This window comes from Purpureocillium takamizusanense, chromosome 1 (genome assembly GCF_022605165.1).
Source record: "Purpureocillium takamizusanense chromosome 1, complete sequence".
In the NCBI taxonomy this organism is placed as follows: Eukaryota; Fungi; Ascomycota; class Sordariomycetes; order Hypocreales; family Ophiocordycipitaceae; genus Purpureocillium; species Purpureocillium takamizusanense.
Window position 1 is genome coordinate 5,423,568 of NC_063068.1, and position 18,435 is coordinate 5,442,002.

Here is an 18,435-nt window from a genome sequence, read left to right on the forward strand (position 1 = left end):
GCTCCTCGCCCGCTGAAATCCTGGTGCGACGTGTGCCCGCCGGCCCAGCCCTCTCCTACCATTAGCCAGACGCACTCCCGTCCCAAGCCCGCCTCGTACCCGCTCCCCCCCTTCCTTGCGCGACGCACCTCGCGCCCGCCGCCCGCCATTCAACGCCATACATACATACCGTCCCTCGCTGCGCAATGGCGGACAAGCCCACCGAGACGCACGATGGCGCCGCGCCCGTCGCGGCCGGCGAGCCTGCTCCCGCCCCGGAGCCCACCAAGACGGGCGAGCCTGAATTGAGCGCCAAGGACGACGAGTCGAAGCCCGAGCCAGAGGGTGACAAGGCTGATGACGGTAAGCTCGCACCCATGCCTTGCCGTGCGCGACAGCCTTTTCGCGCCCACTCACGTCGAGCCGGAGGCACCCGCCTCGCCTTGTGCTCTCCTCGCCTTTGTCTGCTCGCTGGGCAAACCCCCTGGCCGCGTCGCGACCACATCGCTCAATTGGGCCCGATCGACTACTAGTAGCAGAACCGCGCTAACGCACCGTGCCAACCAGAAGCAAAGAAGCCCGACGACGCGCAGAAGCCTGCCGACGACGCGCCCGAAAAGCCCCAGCCCGAGCAGGACAAGCCCGCCGCCGACGCGGACGTTGAGATGAAAGACGCCGCTGCGGGCGCAGCCCCCGAGGCAGATGCCGAAGCGCCCGCTGCAGAGGCCGCTGCCGAAACACCCGCGTCCAAGCCCAAGGGTGGCAATCGCCGCAAGTCCACGGCCGGCGAGTCCAAGGGCAAGGCCCTCAACAAGAAGGGATCCAAGGCGCGCCTCACCCATACAGACGCCAAGCCCGGTGACCATTTCTTGGTGAAGCTCAAGGGCTTCCCCGCGTGGCCCGCCGTCATCTGCGATGAGACCATGCTGCCTGCCGCGCTCCTCAACTCGCGTCCCGTCTCGGCCGCCCGCCCCGACGGCACCTATACCGAGGCTTACGCCGACGGCGGCAAGCGAGTTCACGACAGGAGCTTCCCCGTCATGTACCTATACACAAACGAGTTGTAAGTAGCGCGACCCATGGCCTGTCGAGTAGCCCAATGGTTTGCTGACGCGCCACGCAAGTGGCTGGGTCCTAAACACGTCCCTCTCCGAGCTCACCCCGGACAAGGCCAAAGACGCCATCACCGACAAGATGCGCAAGGACCTGCGATCCGCCATGGAGCTGGCTGCCGAGGACCATCCTATTGACTACTACAAGAACATTCTCACCAGCTTTCAGGAGGAGCAGATTGCTCAGGAACAGGCCAGAAAAGAGGCCGCCGCGACGCCCAAGAAGTCCAAAAAGGGCAAGGGAAAGGGCAAGGCCGCCTCCGAGGACGAGGACGCCGAGATGGAGGACGCCGACGCCCCTCCCAAGTCGGCCAAGTCCAAGAAGCGAAAGGCCGAGGATGATACCAGCGTAAGGGCTCGCGCCCCCATTGCTACCCGCCACACGATTGCTGACATCAAACCTCCCTGCAGACCCCGCAGCGAAGCGACTCCGTGAAGAAGCCCAAGATCAAGCTCAATACCACATCGACACCCAAGGCAGCGAACGGTGCCGCCACGCCCAAGTCGGCCGGGGCGTCGGCAAGCAAGGCGGCCAAGCCCAAGGCCAAGAAGGCCAAGGAAGGGACCGACAAGAAAGAGACGCCCAAGGAGGCAAAGATGACACCGGAAGAGCGTCACGCGCGCAAGGAGGTATGTCTAATGCGATGGACGCTTGACCGATCCACGTCGAGCCAGATGGCTGATTCTCTCTATGCAGAAGGAGGTGCTGTACCTGCGCCACAAGCTCCAGAGGGGTCTCTTGACCCGGGAGCAGCAGCCCCGCGAGGATGAGATGAAGTCCATGTCCGACTTCATCACGATGCTTGAGAACTTTGTGGACTTGGAGGTGTCCATCATCCGCGCCACCAAGATCAACAAGGTGCTCAAGGCCATTCTCAAGCTTGACTCCATCCCCAAGGAGGAAGAATATCAGTTCAAGAAGCGATCGCAGACGCTCCTGGATAAGTGGAACAAGCTGCTCGCCGGCGATGGGTCGGCCCCTGCCCCAACCAACGGCGTCAACGGCGCCGCGCAGGAGAAGAAGTCGGAGGCAAACGGCGTCAAGGACGAGTCTGCCGAGGCGAAGAAGGCCGAGCCCGGGCAGGACAAGGCCGCCGAGTCCAAGAAGTCCGAGGAGCCGGTCGTCAACGATGCTGCTGCTGATAAGCCCGCCGCGGAGACGGCTACGGAGGAAAAGGAAGACAAGGACGAGAAATCTGCTGTCGAGACGGTAAGCCGGCACAGCTGACACCAGGTGGTTTTCTTTGTGCTAACATCGGTCTCAGGCCCCTGCTTCGGAACCCGTCGCCGCCGAGAACTAGAACTCGTCTGCCCACTGCTTCACTGGCACGACGCCCTTGACGATCTCGGTCTGCTCCGGTGGCAGCTGAGTTTCGACCCGGGGCGGTGAACCAGAAAAAATTTCTACTGCGACCGGTCTCCTTGCGGCGTACAGGCATGGATCTTTTGCTTTTGTTCTTTCGGTATCTATTTCCTTTCCGACCTTCGACCACGGCGGCCTCAAAAGGCCCCTTGAGTCGATGTATGAATAAGTCACTGGTGGCGTTAGAGAGGAGGCGGGGGTTGCCTCGGAGCAACGTGACTGCGGTCATGGACTCTGCGAGTCTTTGCACTACGATAAACGGTGCAGGCCGGGTGGGGGAAGGGCAGACAAGGGGGGATGCAAAGGGACATCCGGCTGTCACCGGGGCGGATAGGACGGGGCGGACTGCAAAAGGCGTGACTCTTTGTTTGTGCTGCAAGGGAGAGCTGCTCTATCCATCGGAGGAGATTTATTTGCACATGCAGGGGAAGGGGACCAACTGCCCGCGGTATCAAGCCACATGGGTGCCGTGGTTGGGCAAAGCCTCTAACCTAGCTGATGAATTTGACGAGGGAATACAAGTTCAGTGTCGAGAGTCGAGACTGTACCGGATTCGGGCTCGGGTGGGCTTGTTCATTTTGGTCTTGTCCGAAGCGAGGAGTTGTAGGGTAAGTAGAGCATTGAAGTTGTTTCTCCGTACGGTGCCCGACACTGTGCGATGACTGTGCTATGAACGCGTCTCGACCCAACTTCGCGTCTCGCGGCGTGGACATGCAGAGCCGCCCAAGTCTGCTCGCGACAGTGCCACTGCACACAGAACGCGCCATGGGTCCAGACGAGCAAGCGCGCGACACGTTTGCGCAGGAGGACCACCAAGTGAGTTTTTTTCACGTGCCTCTCAGCGACGAAAGTCCAGCCATTGACGCATTCCCAGGTCGCATACGTTTTCGACCCCGACGATGGCGAGACACATCGGGAGCGCCCGTCCAAGCGGCGCAGAGTGTCCAAGCAGACCAAGAGGACATCTGCGGCGAGCGAAGCGGAGCCGCTTTTTGTGCCGCTGCTGAACGGCAAGGAGAGCGCCGCGTGCGTACGCCTGCGCCAGAGACTGTACGAGGAGAGCTGGGCCAAAGTCGACGCCCGGCTGCAGGTTCGTCTCGATGATGAGTTGGGCGCGATGGCCGCGAATTCAAACTGACGAGCTGGAGGACAGGGGATGCTGCGGGAGTCTAACCTGGCGACATTGGAGCAGGTGACGGCGTTTGTGGCAGCGGCAGGGTCCGAGTGGTAAGAGCATATGCGCCCGCCCGCACCATGGTGCTTGTGAACATCCCGACTGACTGCCAGGGTTGACAGCGACGATCAGATACCAGCCGCCTTTATCATCACGGGACCGAACATTGCTTCTCAAGACTTGCTGTTCGAGCAGCTTTCGGAAACTCTGCAGCTAGTGTCGGCGAGCAGGTTTGTGCGCCTGCGATCTGCGGAGGCCGCCTCGCTCAAGGCCGCACTCAAGAGGACGATTCGGGGTGCGGCGGCTAGCGCGGGGGGAGGAGACGACGACGAAGACAGCCTGCAAGTAGGGACGGGTCAGGATGTACGGCGGAGATGAAGCCCCGACGCCAACGGCAGCCGCTAATGATGGCACAGGGACGCAAGTATCTCGACTACGACCTGGAGGCACTGGAGGCGTCCATCAGGGCGCAGCCATGTGAGCACGTATATGTGGCTTTCCAAGACAGCGAGAGCTTCGACAGCGGCCTGATTTCTGATTTGATCACGCTGTTTCAGTAAGCACGGCGGCCGGCCGCGCCCTCTCGTGCGAGAGCATCTGCTGACTTGTCGCAGCTCGTGGCGGCCTCGGATTCCGTTCACGCTCCTCTTCGGCATCGCCACATCCGTCGAACTCCTCCAGGCACGCCTGCTCAAGTCGGCATGCCGGCTCGTGTACGGCGCGCAGTTCGACTGCGTCCAGACGGAGGCGATTCTCGAGACCCTGTTCAGGGGCGCCGTGGCGGCGTGCGATGTGCCGCTGCGGCTGGGGGCGCCACTGCTCCGCGGCATGCTCGATCGACAGCACGACCAGATAGCCGGCGTCCAGGCATTCGTCAGCTCGCTCAAGGTGAGCACTCAGGCACCGACACACGTGGCGTCTGCGCGCGCAGCTAACCACGAGTAGTACGCGTACATGTGTCATTTTTACGCTAATCCCTTGTCCATTTCCACATCGCTCGAGGCGCCGCAGGCGGACGCCGTTCAGCCCGAACACATGGACGCGCTGCGGACCCTGCCGTCGTTCCGCAGTCATGTGGAGCGGGCGGTGGAGCTTGGCGACGAGAGTTCGCTGCGGCACGCGAGATCGCTGCTTGAGGACGATGAGTATCTGCTTGCCAGGCTTCAAGACAGCAACGAGGATCGGCGACGCTGGGTAGAACGCCTCCTGCGTGCGCTGCTGGTCCGCGAGGCGGCAGGCGCGCAGCGCGGCGTCTTCTCGCGGGCGTACGTAAACGCCATGGCAGATGGCGTCGACACATCAGAAGAGTCCGGGGTCGCGGAGAGCATCCGGCGGATGAGCGTCGAGGAGCTGTCGGTGCTGCTGAGACGCGCTTTGGGCCTCCTCACCGAAGGCGACCCGCGCTTGAACCTGGCACCGGCATCAGACGACGCCGACCTGCGGCTGCAGACCGCCCTCAGAGCCCATGCCGCGGAACTGGAGGCATTGAGGGAGACTGCGCAGAGCCAAGGGTTCACGCTACGGAGCAAGTACAGTGGGCAAAGCAAGGTGATGCGAACAACGGTCATCGCACAGCGCGTGCAGCTAAGTCAGGACTCGGCGGCCCTGCGCGACGAGGACAAGCGCCTGACGGAGATTGTCGACGATGTGGCGCGGCTGGTGGCGACGCACTTTGGCGTGACGGGACCTGGCGACGTGCTCTTCTCCGAGGGCTGGACGTACGAATCGAGGTCGCCAGCGCGTGAGGTGTTCGTGCCGCGGCCGCGGGCTGCGTTTGAGCGCAGCCTGGGCCGGCCGCACGACTACCTCGGGTGCTCGTGCTGCGCGCCGAGCGAGGGCGGGATCCAGGCCACGCTGCCGGCGACGGCGGTTCTCTACCAGCTGTACCTGGAGACGGGCAGTCTGATCAACGTGGCGGACTTGTGGGCGGCGTTTGACGCTCTCGTGAGCGGCGGCGACGGCGACGGCGACAACAGCAACAAGGTCGCAGCTGGGGCCGATGAGGCCGGGCATGACGCCGAGGCCACGGGCGAGCGCGAGCGGCTCGTCATGTTCTATCGGGGACTCGCCGAGCTGCGGGCTCTGGGCTACGTCAAGGCGAGCAAGAAGAAGCCAGACCATGTCGCTAAAGTCAAGTGGCTATAGATGTGGGTGGCCATTGCGTTCACAGCGGGCCGAGCCGGGCCAGGCCCTGGGAGTCACGCAGGTATACTGATACAGGTAGACAAAACGCGCAGAACAGGACCGAACCATATGAAACTCACTTTCAATATTCGCCATGCATGATGCCGCGAGTTCCGTACACGCAGTCAGCAAGTACAGGGCAGTGTAGCAAGTATAGCAAGTATACAGCAGGGCATACCCGGTCATGTAGGTATGTATGTAGTGTGTAAGTTAGTATATTCGGCTTTGGGGGCCAAACAATGAGTCAAGTCGGTAAGCAGAGCAGAGCCTCTCGCGTCTCTTCCCCCATCCATCTACTAGCCTCCACTTGCACTTGGGGAACACGTCGGTCCGACGGCGTACGCGGCGTGTCTCGGAGGGAGGGGGGCGGGGGAGCAGAGAGGCCGGGCGGGCGGGCGGGCAACAGGGCGGCGCGTGGGGTGCAGCAGCCACCCGCCCACCCGCGCCCGGGCAGAGGCCGGAGAGTCGGGCCGTAGACGGGATACTACAAACGAACGGATGGATGACGAAGGGAGCATCACCAGAAAGAGAGGAGAGAGAAACACAGAGAGAGGAAAGACAGAGAGAGGAAATACAGAGAGAGAGAGAAACACAGAGAGAGGAAAGACAGAGAGAGGAAATACAGAGAGAGAGAGAGAGAGAGAGAGAGACACACACACACACACGGGAAGATAAAGAGAGAGCATGGGCTTTATGATCCGTGGGTGAGACGGATGAGTGAGTGATGCGCTTGCTTGGCTGACTCTCTTTCCTTTACTATCATGAGGAACAATGAGACCAGTAGGCACACGACAACGACAAAAGAACGGCAGGCAGCTTTCGGTTGGTTGACGGGGGTGTTCTTTTGCACTTTGCTCGCTCGCTCCCCGGGTACGTGGCCAGGCAGGCAACTCGGCTCACCCCACCTCATCCAGGGAACGAGCGGACGGGAGTTTCTGGTTCATGTTGTGGTTGTTGTTACCGGAGCCAACACATATATATACGAAGTAAGGGCGAGCCGAGTGGTTCTCGGCGATACACATTTAGTAACTTACTGTATATACTAGTCGTGGCTGTATAGTGTACTTGCTCATAAGTGTTTCGTCCGATCATAGATATGACGTAGGAGACGAAGGTATGTGGGGGAGTGAGAGTCAGAGTCAGAGTGAGAGTGAGAGTCTGTGTGAGAGAGGATCGGGCGCAGCACGAGGCAGGGGGTTCTCGGGCCGGGCGGCACGGGGCTGGCCGGTGGGAGCGTTGTGTATAGATGATGGGATGCACCATTCATCATGTAGATATATATATATATATATATATATATATATATATATATATATATATATATACTTGCGTAGCAAGACCATTACGTACTTTATATATGGTGCACCGAGACAGACACGTGTGTGTGCCGGCCGGGACGACCCGGGGCCGCGTGCCGTTCAGTCATGTGCCCGCGGCGCGCCCATGATAAAACTCGCTCACTGATCACTCACTCACTCACTCACTCACTCACTCACGCATGTATGTATGTATGTATGTATGTATGTATGTGCTTGGAGGAGAAGAAAGGGGCAAAAAAAGAAGAAGATAAACCGAAGAGGGTGAAAAAACCTCACTTATTTACACTAAGGTGGGTGAGCCACGAGAACAGTGAGGAGTGGAGGAAGCAGTACGTAGTATGTATGTGTGTGTGTGTGTGTAGGTATACTGTATGTATGTAGCAGGAAAGGTGGGACGGAGAGACAGAGAGAGGGAGAGAGAAAGAGAGAGATGACGGACGGATCGGACGAGGCGAGACAATAAGGGATGAGACATCATCACCATAGGCAGACGTCCAGAGACACACACACACACTCACGCACGCACGCACGCAGCCCATTCAGCATCGTGCACCACCACCGCCACCACCCCATCGCGTCATCTCTTCCTTCGTCACTACGTAGATACCATATTCCTCCTCGTTTCCTCCTCCTGCCCGTCGGCGACGAGGCGGGCTAGTTTCACCAACCCCGGGCGTCCAAAAAAAAAAGGGGGGGGGTTTGTCGTCGCGAAGAAATGATGATGGGAGGTTAGGGGGAAAAAGAAGGGCGGACTGCTTTGCTTGCTTGCTTGCTGCTACTGCTGCTGCTGCTGCTGCTGCTGCTAGAGCGCCCGCCACTGCGGCAGCGGCTGAAGAGAGGAGGGCGCACACGCACATACATACATGCACACGCACGTGCAGGTTTTGATGAGCAGGATCATCGTGGGCGACGACGACGGACGCCACCACGGTGATGAAGTGGCAGTAGCAGCAGCAGCAGGCAGTAATACGTAGTAGATGGGTTGACGGGCGTGCATTATGTGTTCAGTTGGACCCAACAAACGTCACTACGTACCTCCAGCACAGCAGCCGACGCAGGCAAGCCAGGCAGGCATGGGCCAGGAAGGTGCCCGGTGCTAGTGGTGGCGGGAGCAGCAGCCGCGGGCGTTTGATATTGCCTTTTTTTTCCCTCTCATTTCATTTTTCATTTCAGTTTATTTTACTTTCTTTATTTTGCCGTTTGCCCGTCCGCAGAGCGAATATACTTTTTTTCACAGAGGAGGAGGATGCGTGCGTGCGTGCATAGACGTCGTGGTTGGCCCCCCCCCCCCGCCCCTTACATACCTACACATAACTACTCCAACTCCGAATCAAGTACTAACTAGTTATACTTCGCAAGGAGTGTATGCCTAGGCAGTATCGGCTCACCGATCGTGGCCCCGGGCAGAGGGGCACCCACGCGAGACCCAATAAACTTAGTCGTCCGTCCGGATGCATACAGTAAGTACATAGTTACACATCATGGCGAAGCCAGAGACAGACAGGCTGGCGCGCCGAGGGAGAGCGCTGAAACCATGTGTTCACCGCAGCGTGGCGGACAGACAGACAAACAGACAGACTCGCGCGCAATCTACGCTCCGAGGCCCAAGGTCAATGACCATGAACTAAATACGTAGGTACATCCTTTGTACGACGCATCTACTACCACGTCAGTGAGATGTCATTCGCGCCTATTGCCCAAAGTACGCATGTATTAATCTCACCTGCCGGGCAGCTCGTGATGCTATAATTGGGGCGAGCGGATTGGAGGGGCGTCCCATGTTCCAGTTCCCTGCCCTGCCCCCAGGCGCCGCCGCCTTTCCCAGAGGGCATTGCATCTTCCGAGACGCTTCTTCTGTGCCGGGCATTGCCATTGGAACGGGTCCGAGTCAACAGCGAGACAAGCGTGCCAATCTATTTTTTGCACATTATTAGTCGTGCCTAGGTCAAATCGTTTCGCGGGCATGACCTCCTGATGGGGACCAAATGTCTTGGAACGTTGGCCATGCATTTTCCTTCTTCCTTGCGCCGGATCCATCCAGGTGCGGAGTCACTGGTCCACCAGCACCACGAGACGAGAGGGTCCCCACAGATGCCAGGCCAGGCAAGGGTACCGAGCAAACCTGCCCATGCATGCCCCGGTGGCCCAGAGGCTGGGGGTTCCCAGGTGGTTGGTCCTTGAACACCGACCGGCCAGGGAGGCCCCTTCTCTCCATCGCCTTCGCCCTGTCTCGCGCGCGTCGTCGCTGCTGTCGTCGTTAGGCGGTCGGTCGCTCAGGCCCTTTGCTTGTTGGACATGCTCGTCCGTAGCCCATCCAGCCACCGTCAGCCCAGCCAACCCGCCCAGGAGGCACTTCATATCCGTGGCCGGCCCCAGGTGGTTGCTTTGCCAGGTGCTTCGTGCATACAGGGACGATGCCTCATGTGAGTGCCGCGATCAGCAGAGAGGCTGGTTCGTAAAGTAACCCCCGTGGCTGGTCGCCAAAATCGTCACCGCGGGCCGCTTGCCAACGACCGAGGAAGGGCCCTGCCGTTGCTAGTCCACAGACGAAGGAACGAATGAAGGAACAAATGGAGCACCGGCAGAAGAGCGGGCTGCCTGGTGCTAGTGCTAGTAACTTAGTAGGCGTAGTAATGGTACGTTAGTTATAGTGGTGGTGGCAGGGTGGCCATGGCCCATTGTCCGGAATGTCTCACCAGCCGTCTGCGTCCGTCGCAACCACAACAATCGTGCGAAACCGGCGGAGAGACATTTTGTTTTGTTCTTTTGTTTGGTTCGCCCTGGGGCTCTGCAACTTGGGTGCTTTCGCCCACAAGTCGCATCCCATGGCCCCCCCGGTCTCTCAAGGCTCTCTCCACGGCCCCAGGGTTCCACGTTGGGTTCGTGGGCTCGCGGGCGCCGCGTGCGTCGTCTTGTCTCTGGCTCAGAGACAAGCGAGGGACAAACGCCCGAAGCCCTTGCACGTTGCAACCGTCGTGGCGGTCGTCGTCGCCCACTGACTAGATTGGCGGCGTCCCATCCGTGCGCCCATGCCCATTCTCCCCTCCTGGCAAGCTCGTCGCCGTCCAGGTGAGTGAGCGGATGCGGTAACTCTTCTGCAGTGCTATTGCCCGCACAGCGCTCGAGTTTGAGCTTGACTCTGGCGTTTGCCAAGTTAGCGCCATGCCTCGTCCCTCTTATTCCGTCGCCAGCCCCGGTTCCGTTCCAGCCACACGACCTTGGACCCGGCCACGGCACTGGCCGCTCTCGTTCTAACTTCTGACCCCCAGCGGTTCGTCAGACGTGGGATGAGGGGGGCGAGGGAGGAGGGGTGGCTGGCCCCATGGCCATTATGGCATGAGATGCGGTGCGCCGTGGAGGAGGAGGAGGACTCACTCATCATCGGTGAGGAGGAGAGGGGCCAAGTGTCTTGCTTGGCTTGGCTGTACCATCAATATGCGTGTCTGTTATTAGTTGAGGCAAAGCGACGTGCCCCCGTCCCATCGGGTTGCGAGCTGGCTTGCACGAGCGCGCATGCGCACTCGCATGCATGCGTCCACCCCAGGCTTGCATGCACTCGTGCGCATGATGTGCGTCCACCGACCGAGGCATGCCTGTCTGTCCGCCTGCCTGCCCGCCTGCTTGCCTGCCTGTGCAGTACCTGATCTGTTAGTACTATGCAATGTAATTGCTCTGCCGCAAATATGGTGCCGTTGCGGGCTGCGACTCTTCTCCCCTGTGCCGACCACCAGCCCTCCCCCTCACCCTCACCCTGGCGTCGCAGTGCTGAACCCGTAAATGGAACTAAGTAGGGGACCCCCAGGAAGCCGCCATGGCTGGGCCAGAGGCACCTCAAGCCACGACGGCGCTGGCGTCTCCCCCCCTTCCCCCCCTCCCCTAGACGCCTGCAGCATCTGCTGTAGTATTAAAGCTGAACGGCGGAGCCTGCTCGATCCGCATCCCGTCCCATGCTGCCCCGTCCGCCCATCCACCAACCCGTCCGTCTGGGTTTGGCTTGGTGTGATTTGTGTTGGCTTGCCCTGCGACGGCACCGCTCGCGTGGTCTCGTCTGGCCTGGGCTGCCTTGGCTGGTTGGTCTGACCGGGTTCGGCCAAGCATGACGATTTCGGGTATCGGCTCCATCTGACGGAAAAGATACAAAGAGGAGGGCTGGGGCACCATCATCAAAGACAATTTTCCTGACTCGGGTCGCCTCCATCCGTCCATCCATCTGTCTGTCCATCCATTCCGTCGTCGTCGTCGTCGTCGCTGTCGTTGTCGTCGCTGTCGTCGTCGCTGCCGTTGCACATCAAGTCGCCCAACATCCGACTCGAGGCGAGACACAGAGTCCGGAAAGACGGGAAGAACAGATCAATTCCGCAGCAAGACGATCTGCGAAACTCCATTGTTCCAAACCGCACAAAGTACGAAGTACCTGCGGGATCGTCTTATTACTCCTTCCGAGGCTTCCATCGTGCCTGCCTCCAACTTCAACTCCGCCTCCACCACCTTCCTAGTTCGCCCATTCTTGTCTCGCCGTCGCTCCTGCCTGGCCGGACTTCGACCTGAACTTGACTCCAGTCAACTCCGTCTTTGTCTCCGCCTTTCTCTCCTGCGCTTCCCACCACTGCACGATTACCCCCTCCTCCCATTGTCCATCTTCCCTCACCTTCATCATCGCTAACCCTCATCCCTCCTGCCTCGCTTGTCACGCCCCCCGTCGTCTCATCACATCCCGCGCCTCACCTCAAACCCCCTTTGACCTCTCATGCGCCACTTCCTTTCGGAGACGACACAGCACGACTATACCTCGCAAAGGCAAAGCTAGATCCTCGGCACCATCTCCAGCCTCACACGTCCTGCAACATTCGACTGGGTCGAACAAAGAGTCCCTCTTCATCAACGGCTCTTGGACTTGTACATTGCTTTGTCCCAGATCTAGGCACATACACTGTCACTGGCGGCCTCGCTTTTATATATCGCGGAGCGAACTCGGCTCTGTAGAGCCAGCCAAGCCACAGGAAATTCGCATTCACACCGCCTCACGGCAACCACCGTCATCATGATGCATCGCCAACAACAGCAGCAACAGCAACAGCAGCAGCAGCAGCAGCAACTCCCATCTGCAGCCCATACTCAACAGCAGCTGCAGCAACCCCAACTGCTGCCGCCGTACAACACGCCCGCCATCATCAGCCGCCTCCACTTCCTCGCCCGCCACAACCCTCAACTGGCTCAAAAGCTTCATCAGATGGCTCTGCCACTCTCACCACTGGTCCAGCTGACCACCGGCGCTGTGCATCCGTGTTTTCCTCGCACCGTTCTCCAGTTCTGGCTCCTCACCGACGATCAGCTAGAGTCCCTTGCCGCATTCTACCACCAGCGAGATCAGTCGCCTTGGTCTGCGCAGTACCCGTGTCCGGTCGTCTGGCGCTCCGATCTACCCCTCGAGGATAAACGCCGGCGGATGGGTCGCTTTATCGGCCTCCGCGGTTGTGGTGAGGACGAGCTCGGCGCCGGCGGCGGTGCCGATAAATCCTCGGCAGAGGTGGCAGCTATGGTGGGCAGCATGCGCACCGAAGACGAGATTGCCGAGGAGGCGCGGTTAGCTGCAGCCGATGACGAGGTCTGGCGGCGAAAACTGAATCCCTGGTAGGGCTGGGAATGAGTCGCTCATGTGAGCTCCGGAAGCTCCAAGGATCACGCGAAAAGGGGGAGAGACGGAGTGCAGAAGGACAGCGTCGCATCTCGCTCCGCCTCAGCCTTTCTGACGTCCATATTACGACTTTGGCTTTGATTTGCGTTCATACAGGCGGGCAGGGGCTAGCCGCTGCGGTGCGCTCCCTTGTTCGTCATGATTAGCATGTAGATATACGGCGTTCACTCGCACAGCATTGGGAGGTGGCAGCATTTTGGCCTGGCCCAATTCGGGCAATAACCGGAGTCGGCTTTGCATAGAACAGACAGCAATGTCTAATCATATATATACTTGGACTAGAAGTGTGCACCTCCACGCCTTCAACGCCGCCCACGACTTCGGGCACTCTCGACTGAGCCAACTATCGGGTTGTACGTAGGCAAATGGAACCGTCGCTGACCAACGACGATGTGTCTTGACGCGACCTCAACTCGGCCGCGCCTTCTATGGATGCTCGGGCCTTACGCCGCTCCGAATCCGTCTCTTGCATCCCTCTTCTGCCCAAGGCTCATTTCCTGCCCTTCTTGCCGCCCTTGGCAGGTGTGTCGACCAGCACGGCATCGTCCTCGCTGCCCTTGGTCGAGCCCTTTTCCGACTCGTCGAGCTCCTTCATGAACTCGCTCTGGATCTGGCCCCGTCGCTTCTCCCACCACTGCTTCTCGGCCTCCGTCTGGGCCTGGATCTCGTCGAGCCTCTGGCGAAGCTTCGTGTTGGCGGCGATTTCGTGAGCGGACTGGAAGATGGTAGGGCCCCAGTTGGGTGCCAGGGCATTGGCCTTTTGGACGTGTCAGTATACGTGCGGGATGCGTGGGGTGTGTCGGGCTGCTCTTCTACGGGCGGAACACGCTGGGACGTACCTCTTGCACTACGTCTCGCAGCTCCTCTTCCATCTCCACCTCAGCGCGTCGGAAGCGCTGCCACAGGTCGTCGCCCACGCTGCCCCTCAGCAGCAGCGAGCTGCAGGCCTGCTTGGCCGACTTGACCTGGATGAGACGCTCAATGTCCTCGACGGCGCGCCGCAGCAGCGCCGCGCGGAGGAGGCTGTCGGGGACGCGGGGGGTCTTCTCGCCGCTGCCCGGCTCGGGGTTCATGTGCAGGAGCGAGAGGTACACGTTGCGCTGGAGGTTGGGGCCGAACCACGGGGCGAGGTTGGCGCTCTCGGCTGCATTGGAGAACGGGGCATGTCAGTCAATGTGGCCGGAGCATGGGAGAGGCGGACGGCCGTTGCTGCTGCTGCACTTCTGCAGCACGCGCGTCGGGGGGAAGGGATTAACGTACCGGCTCTGCGCTTGCGGTAGATTCTGGAAAAGCTCATGAGGGCGCCACTAAGGACGATCAGGTAGGCAAAGGGAAGGGCGAGGCCCTTCCAGTCGATCCCGAACATGGTGAAGGAAGTTGTGCGCTGCCGCCGCCGCTGTTCCGGGAATGTGGAATTTGACCGCGTGCCTGATTCAACGGGTTGACAGACGGTATGCGTACGGGGAAAAAAGAACGAGTGCCGACTGTCGCACGCCTGCGTGGTCAGCAGAAGACGTGGATGTGATGTCGTGTGCTGCTGTCGTCGGTCGGTCGTCGTTGGGTGATGGGTGACTCCAGGCGCAAGTTGTGACCCCCCATGTGCCAGCCTGGCCTGGTAACTTTTCGGGGGGCCGCCCAACGGGATCTGGCCAGGTTGCCGTTGCGGCGCGCCGCCCCTTGTCTCGCCCCGGCAGTGGCAGGCGCGTGCGGCCCCCACGGCGTGCCAGCCACAGAAGACCGCCGAACGTCCGGGCCGAAGTTTCTCCAGCGCGGCTGTCAAAGTTGCTTACAAAGTGCCTTGGGCTGCGAATTGAATCCGCCGCCACCGGGCGCTGCCAGGCACCGTTCCGGCTGATGACGCTCCACTGGGGAGCTCCCCAGAGCACCGGGCTGAGTGAGGTGCACCTCAGTCACTCGCGGAGCTGCAGCATCCCGTCATCCATCCATATCCGTCCGCAGCTCCGCAACCACCACCGTCGATGAACTTCGACGACTCACCTCCCCAGACACACAACCCCACCACCCACGGAGCAGACCGCGATTCACCGCACATTGGCCGGCTACAACCCCTCAGCCCGGGCCAGATTTCTTGAAAAAGGGAACGCATCTCGCAACCTGCGCGGCACATCGACTTCGTCTCCCGCCCCGCCAAGGACACCACCACACAGACAGAAGCGAAGGCCCAACGCTGCCTCGTCGCCCACCATGTTGCTCCGTCTGCGCGGGCCCGACGGCATGGCCCGCGTGACGTGCGAGACCGGCACGACTTTTGGCGAGCTGGGCAAGCTGGTGAGCGAGCCGTCGACGCAGCAGCGTGCTCTGAAGCGGTGCTAACGAGGCGACATCATAGTTGCTCCCCCAGCTGCCCAACACTGTCGATCCGAAGACCATCACTATGTCCAACTCTCCGACTGGTGGAGACGCGAAAAGCCTATCCGACATTGCCAACTTCAAGGTCGGCCAGATTGGACTGAAGTATGTTGACCTCTTCCGCCGGGCCCTATATCACCAGCGCTCCCGCCGTGGCACAGCCCACATCTCGCATCTCGGATGTTGTTAACACGCGCACAAGGCACGGAGACCTCATTTTCATCAGCTACAAGCATCTGGGGGCCGAAAGCGCCGCCATGAACGGCGACGCCCCGCCGCAGGTGACGTCGGCAAGACTCAGCGGCAAGCCGGTCCTACCCACCGAAGACGTGCCGATCGACCCCAAGCCCGAGCGGATATCGAAGCCTTGGGAAGTCGTACGGCAGTCCGCTCTCGATGACCGGTTAGACAAGCTCGATGGGAAAATTGTCCGAGGCCGCGACCGGATGTGTCGCCACGGGCCCAAGGGCATGTGCGACTATTGCCAGCCGTTGGATCCCTTCGACCCGGCCTACCTTGCAGAGAAGAAGATCAAATATCCTTCATTCCACTCGCACCTCCGGAAGATCAACGCCTCCACTAATAAACCTGAGCTGGGAAGCTCGTACATACCGCCCTTGGTAGAGCCGTTCTACCGGGTCCGGCGGGACTGTCCGACGGGCCATCCGCCGTGGCCAGAGGGCGTATGCACCAAGTGCCAGCCAAGCGCCATCACATTGAACCCGCAACCGTTTCGAATGGTTGATCACGTGGAATTTGCGTCACCTTCCATCATAGACAGCTTCATCGACTCGTGGCGAAAGACGGGAGCCCAACGCATAGGCTTCCTATACGGACGCTACACCGAGTACACCGAGGTCCCCCTCGGCGTGAAGGCCATTGTCGAGGCCATATACGAGCCACCCCAGGTCGACGAGCTCGACGGCATCACCATGAATGCGTGGGAGAACCAAAAAGAGATCACTCAGGTCGCCAAACTCTGTGGCCTCGAGCCGGTTGGTGTCATTTGGACAGATCTCTTGGATGCCAGCCGCGGAGACGGCTCTGTCATTTGCAAGCGCCACGCTGACTCCTACTATCTGTCCTCTCTGGAAGTCTGCTTCTCTTCGAGACTGCAGGCCCAACACCCAAAGTCATCCAAATGGAGCGACACGGGTCGCTTCGGGTCCAACTTCGTCACGTGCATCATCACGGGCAATGAGCAGGGCGAAATCGCCGTGTCATCGTATCAAGTGTCCAACGATGCCGTGGAGATGGTGCGGGCGGACATCGTGGAGCCGTCGGCCGACCCGACGGTGATGCTCGTTCGCGACGAGGAAGAGGACGACGGGTCCGTCAGCCGCACGAGATATATCCCCGAAGTCTTTTACCGCAGGAAGAACGAATATGGTGCCAACGTACAAGAGAACGCCAAGCCGTCGTTTCCCGTCGAGTATCTCTTCGTCACTCTGACCCACGGCTTCCCCGCCAACCCGAAACCAACCTTTACGCAGACAGGTTTTCCCATCGAGAACCGCGAGTACATTGGAGAGAGCCAGGAGCACTCTGCGCTATCCAAGGCGCTCAAGATGGGCCCTGGCATGAAGCCCAGTGACGGCTTCCAGGAGGTGTCGAACTTCCATCTGCTGTGCTTCCTGCACCAAATGGGAGTACTGTCCAAGGTTGGTTCACCCATTCGAGCTTCCCCCGCGCTCTGAACGGGGTTCATGTACTGACCCGATTTTGACAGGATGAGTTCGCACTCTTGTGCCGGGTCGCCAGCCAACACGACCTCGCCGACTCGTTCCAGCTACGATCCACGGAGGGTTGGCAGACCCTCCAGGCCATCCTCCAGTCGACCGGTGAGCGCATCCCCAAACGTCCGAGGGACCGCACCGACGGTCCCGCGGCGTCGAACGGCGTCCCTGCCCGCGGATCGGGTGAGCCCCTTACTAAAAGATTTGCTGCCTTCAGGCTGAATGAGCGTCGCACACCAAGCGAGGGGCCGTCGAATGGACAAGGGCGTTGACCGCGCTGTCGGGAAAGGGGGCGCTGACGGGGAATGGCGGACGGGTTGCGTGGCTGTTGAGTATCGATCGGGCATTTGGCGGCGCTGACGGTGGTTGACGGAAACGGGCCTGAGGATATGCCTGAAGAAGGTTGCATCTAGACCGGCGCTGCACGTTTTGGCAGCAGTCTGCGCAATAGAACGCCGACTCGCAAAGGGGTCTAGTTTGGCAAGACATTATGTGAGGAGTTGCCAGCGCTCGTCGACTGTGACTTTACTTGTATTCCTAGCCCACTCGAAGCTTTGCGAGACGGCATGGTCGCGCCGAGGCGCGGGGGCCACGGCATGACGCCCTCGCTAAACCTTTAGGGCTAGATTTGAGCCCATTCCTTTGCGAATGGTACATCAGTAGGAATTGTTGGCTTTAGGAAGCCTATAGCTCTCGTTGAGGCCGAGGCTGTTGAGGTCCGCGCTGGGGTACTTGGTGAAGACGGTCCTGACGTACTTCTTGCTGCTGTGGACGCGGCCCTCGAAGATTGTGCCGGATGCGCAAAAGCGAGTCCAAGCGAGTGTGTGGGCGGTGACGCTGCGCATAAGATTATGTGAAGAGACTTTCTTGTTCATCAAGTCGCTAATAATAATGGCTTTGTCGACGATTAATGTGAGCCGAGCTAACTTTAACTCTTTGTCGCTTTGCGCAAGATTGTGTAAAGAGACTTTCTTGTTCGTCGAGTCGCTGACGGTGGCCTTGTCTATGAGTTGATGGTAACTAGGTTGATTTGGATTCGTCGTTCTATGTTATACTATGCGATTGATCCTCTTAAAGCCCTTGATACCGTACCTCCTCTACCTCTCCTACCTTCTATGCCTCCTATGCCTCCCATACCTCGATTACCTCCCTTGCCTCGATTACCTCTCGTGCCTCTCGTGCCTCCCGTGCCTCTCTTACCTCTCGTGCCTCTCTTGCCTGCCCTTCGTGCCCCTTAAAACCCTATATATAGAATGAAGGTTAGCTAGACCCGTTTATACTAATTGCAGTCTATAATGGTTTATAGATGATATCTTCTTCAAGAGTACTTATTCTTCTATCGTAGGCGTTTACTCCTGCTCAGCTCTATCCAAGGTCCCTCCGCTTTGTTAGGAGATGAACTAACATGGAGAAGTGCTGCTCCTTGTTCTAACCACCATAAACCTGTCTTTCGCTGCGGGGCCAATGCAGGGCACCGATATTGCCCGCGGCACTTCGTACCCG

General features: G+C 59.6%; 7 protein-coding genes across 8 annotated transcripts; 4 read left to right on the plus strand and 3 right to left on the minus strand.

Moving 5' to 3' along the window:
• Positions 1–185: 185 nt before the first annotated feature.
• Positions 186–2,392, plus strand: JDV02_001644 (uncharacterized protein; the record flags this gene model as incomplete). The annotated part of the gene is made up of 6 exons (XM_047982589.1): positions 186–342; positions 547–1,042; positions 1,104–1,440; positions 1,503–1,721; positions 1,789–2,301; positions 2,357–2,392. 6 exons carry the CDS (start codon positions 186–188, stop codon positions 2,390–2,392), a joined length of 1,758 nt encoding a protein of 585 aa, XP_047838555.1.
• A 733-nt stretch (positions 2,393–3,125) lies between these two features.
• Positions 3,126–6,114, plus strand: ORC3 (Origin recognition complex subunit 3). The gene is made up of 8 exons (XM_047982590.1): positions 3,126–3,270; positions 3,329–3,544; positions 3,608–3,681; positions 3,751–3,991; positions 4,045–4,184; positions 4,243–4,516; positions 4,574–5,775; positions 5,866–6,114. Exons 1-7 carry the CDS (start codon positions 3,166–3,168, stop codon positions 5,771–5,773), a joined length of 2,250 nt encoding a protein of 749 aa, XP_047838556.1. The 5' UTR covers positions 3,126–3,165; the 3' UTR covers positions 5,774–5,775; positions 5,866–6,114.
• Positions 6,115–9,180: 3,066 nt separating this feature from the next.
• On the minus strand, positions 9,181–9,489 carry JDV02_001646 (uncharacterized protein; the record flags this gene model as incomplete). Its single annotated transcript, XM_047982591.1, has 1 exon — positions 9,181–9,489. One exon carries the CDS (start codon positions 9,487–9,489, stop codon positions 9,181–9,183), a length of 309 nt encoding a protein of 102 aa, XP_047838557.1.
• A 2,683-nt stretch (positions 9,490–12,172) lies between these two features.
• Positions 12,173–12,766, plus strand: JDV02_001647 (uncharacterized protein; the record flags this gene model as incomplete). The annotated part of the gene is made up of 1 exon (XM_047982592.1): positions 12,173–12,766. One exon carries the CDS (start codon positions 12,173–12,175, stop codon positions 12,764–12,766), a length of 594 nt encoding a protein of 197 aa, XP_047838558.1.
• Positions 12,767–13,024: 258 nt separating this feature from the next.
• On the minus strand, positions 13,025–14,399 carry sec66 (Translocation protein S66). Its single transcript, XM_047982593.1, has 3 exons — positions 14,087–14,399; positions 13,666–13,970; positions 13,025–13,583 (listed from the first exon to the last, which is right to left on the minus strand). The coding sequence occupies exons 1-3, from the start codon at positions 14,190–14,192 to the stop codon at positions 13,317–13,319; spliced, it is 678 nt and encodes a 225-aa protein (XP_047838559.1). The 5' UTR covers positions 14,193–14,399; the 3' UTR covers positions 13,025–13,316.
• Positions 14,400–14,703: 304 nt separating this feature from the next.
• On the plus strand, positions 14,704–17,729 carry NPL4 (nuclear protein localization protein 4). Of its 2 annotated transcripts, XM_047982594.1 has the most exons (5): positions 14,704–15,115; positions 15,177–15,301; positions 15,399–16,857; positions 16,926–17,037; positions 17,150–17,729. In XM_047982594.1, the coding sequence occupies exons 1-5, from the start codon at positions 15,032–15,034 to the stop codon at positions 17,152–17,154; spliced, it is 1,785 nt and encodes a 594-aa protein (XP_047838560.1). In that variant the 5' UTR covers positions 14,704–15,031; the 3' UTR covers positions 17,155–17,729. The 2 variants fall into 2 exon arrangements, with proteins under 2 accessions (XP_047838560.1, XP_047838561.1); XM_047982595.1 differs by having other exon boundaries at positions 16,926–17,729.
• JDV02_001650 (uncharacterized protein) lies at positions 17,589–17,777 on the minus strand (the record flags this gene model as incomplete). The annotated part of the gene is made up of 1 exon (XM_047982596.1): positions 17,589–17,777. One exon carries the CDS (start codon positions 17,775–17,777, stop codon positions 17,589–17,591), a length of 189 nt encoding a protein of 62 aa, XP_047838562.1.
• Positions 17,778–18,435: the final 658 nt, after the last annotated feature.

What these genes read in the sequence shown, in the direction of transcription:
- ORC3 (XM_047982590.1), top strand. Translation starts at nt 3,166, where the DNA reads ATGCAGAGCCGCCCAAGTCTGCTCGCGACAGTGCCACTGCACACAGAA. An exon ending in TTGCGCAGGAGGACCACCAA is followed by an intron (nt 3,271 to 3,328) that starts GTGAGTTTTTTT and finishes ACGCATTCCCAG; the next exon opens with GTCGCATACGTTTTCGACCC. An exon ending in GATTTGATCACGCTGTTTCA is followed by an intron (nt 4,185 to 4,242) that starts GTAAGCACGGCG and finishes GACTTGTCGCAG; the next exon opens with CTCGTGGCGGCCTCGGATTC.
- sec66 (XM_047982593.1), bottom strand. Translation starts at nt 14,192, where the DNA reads ATGTTCGGGATCGACTGGAAGGGCCTCGCCCTTCCCTTTGCCTACCTG. An exon ending in CTACCGCAAGCGCAGAGCCG is followed by an intron (nt 13,971 to 14,086) that starts GTACGTTAATCC and finishes TCTCCAATGCAG; the next exon opens with CCGAGAGCGCCAACCTCGCC. An exon ending in TGCGAGACGTAGTGCAAGAG is followed by an intron (nt 13,584 to 13,665) that starts GTACGTCCCAGC and finishes CACGTCCAAAAG; the next exon opens with GCCAATGCCCTGGCACCCAA.
- NPL4 (XM_047982595.1), top strand. Translation starts at nt 15,032, where the DNA reads ATGTTGCTCCGTCTGCGCGGGCCCGACGGCATGGCCCGCGTGACGTGC. An exon ending in GTCGGCCAGATTGGACTGAA is followed by an intron (nt 15,302 to 15,398) that starts GTATGTTGACCT and finishes CACGCGCACAAG; the next exon opens with GCACGGAGACCTCATTTTCA. An exon ending in AAATGGGAGTACTGTCCAAG is followed by an intron (nt 16,858 to 16,925) that starts GTTGGTTCACCC and finishes CGATTTTGACAG; the next exon opens with GATGAGTTCGCACTCTTGTG.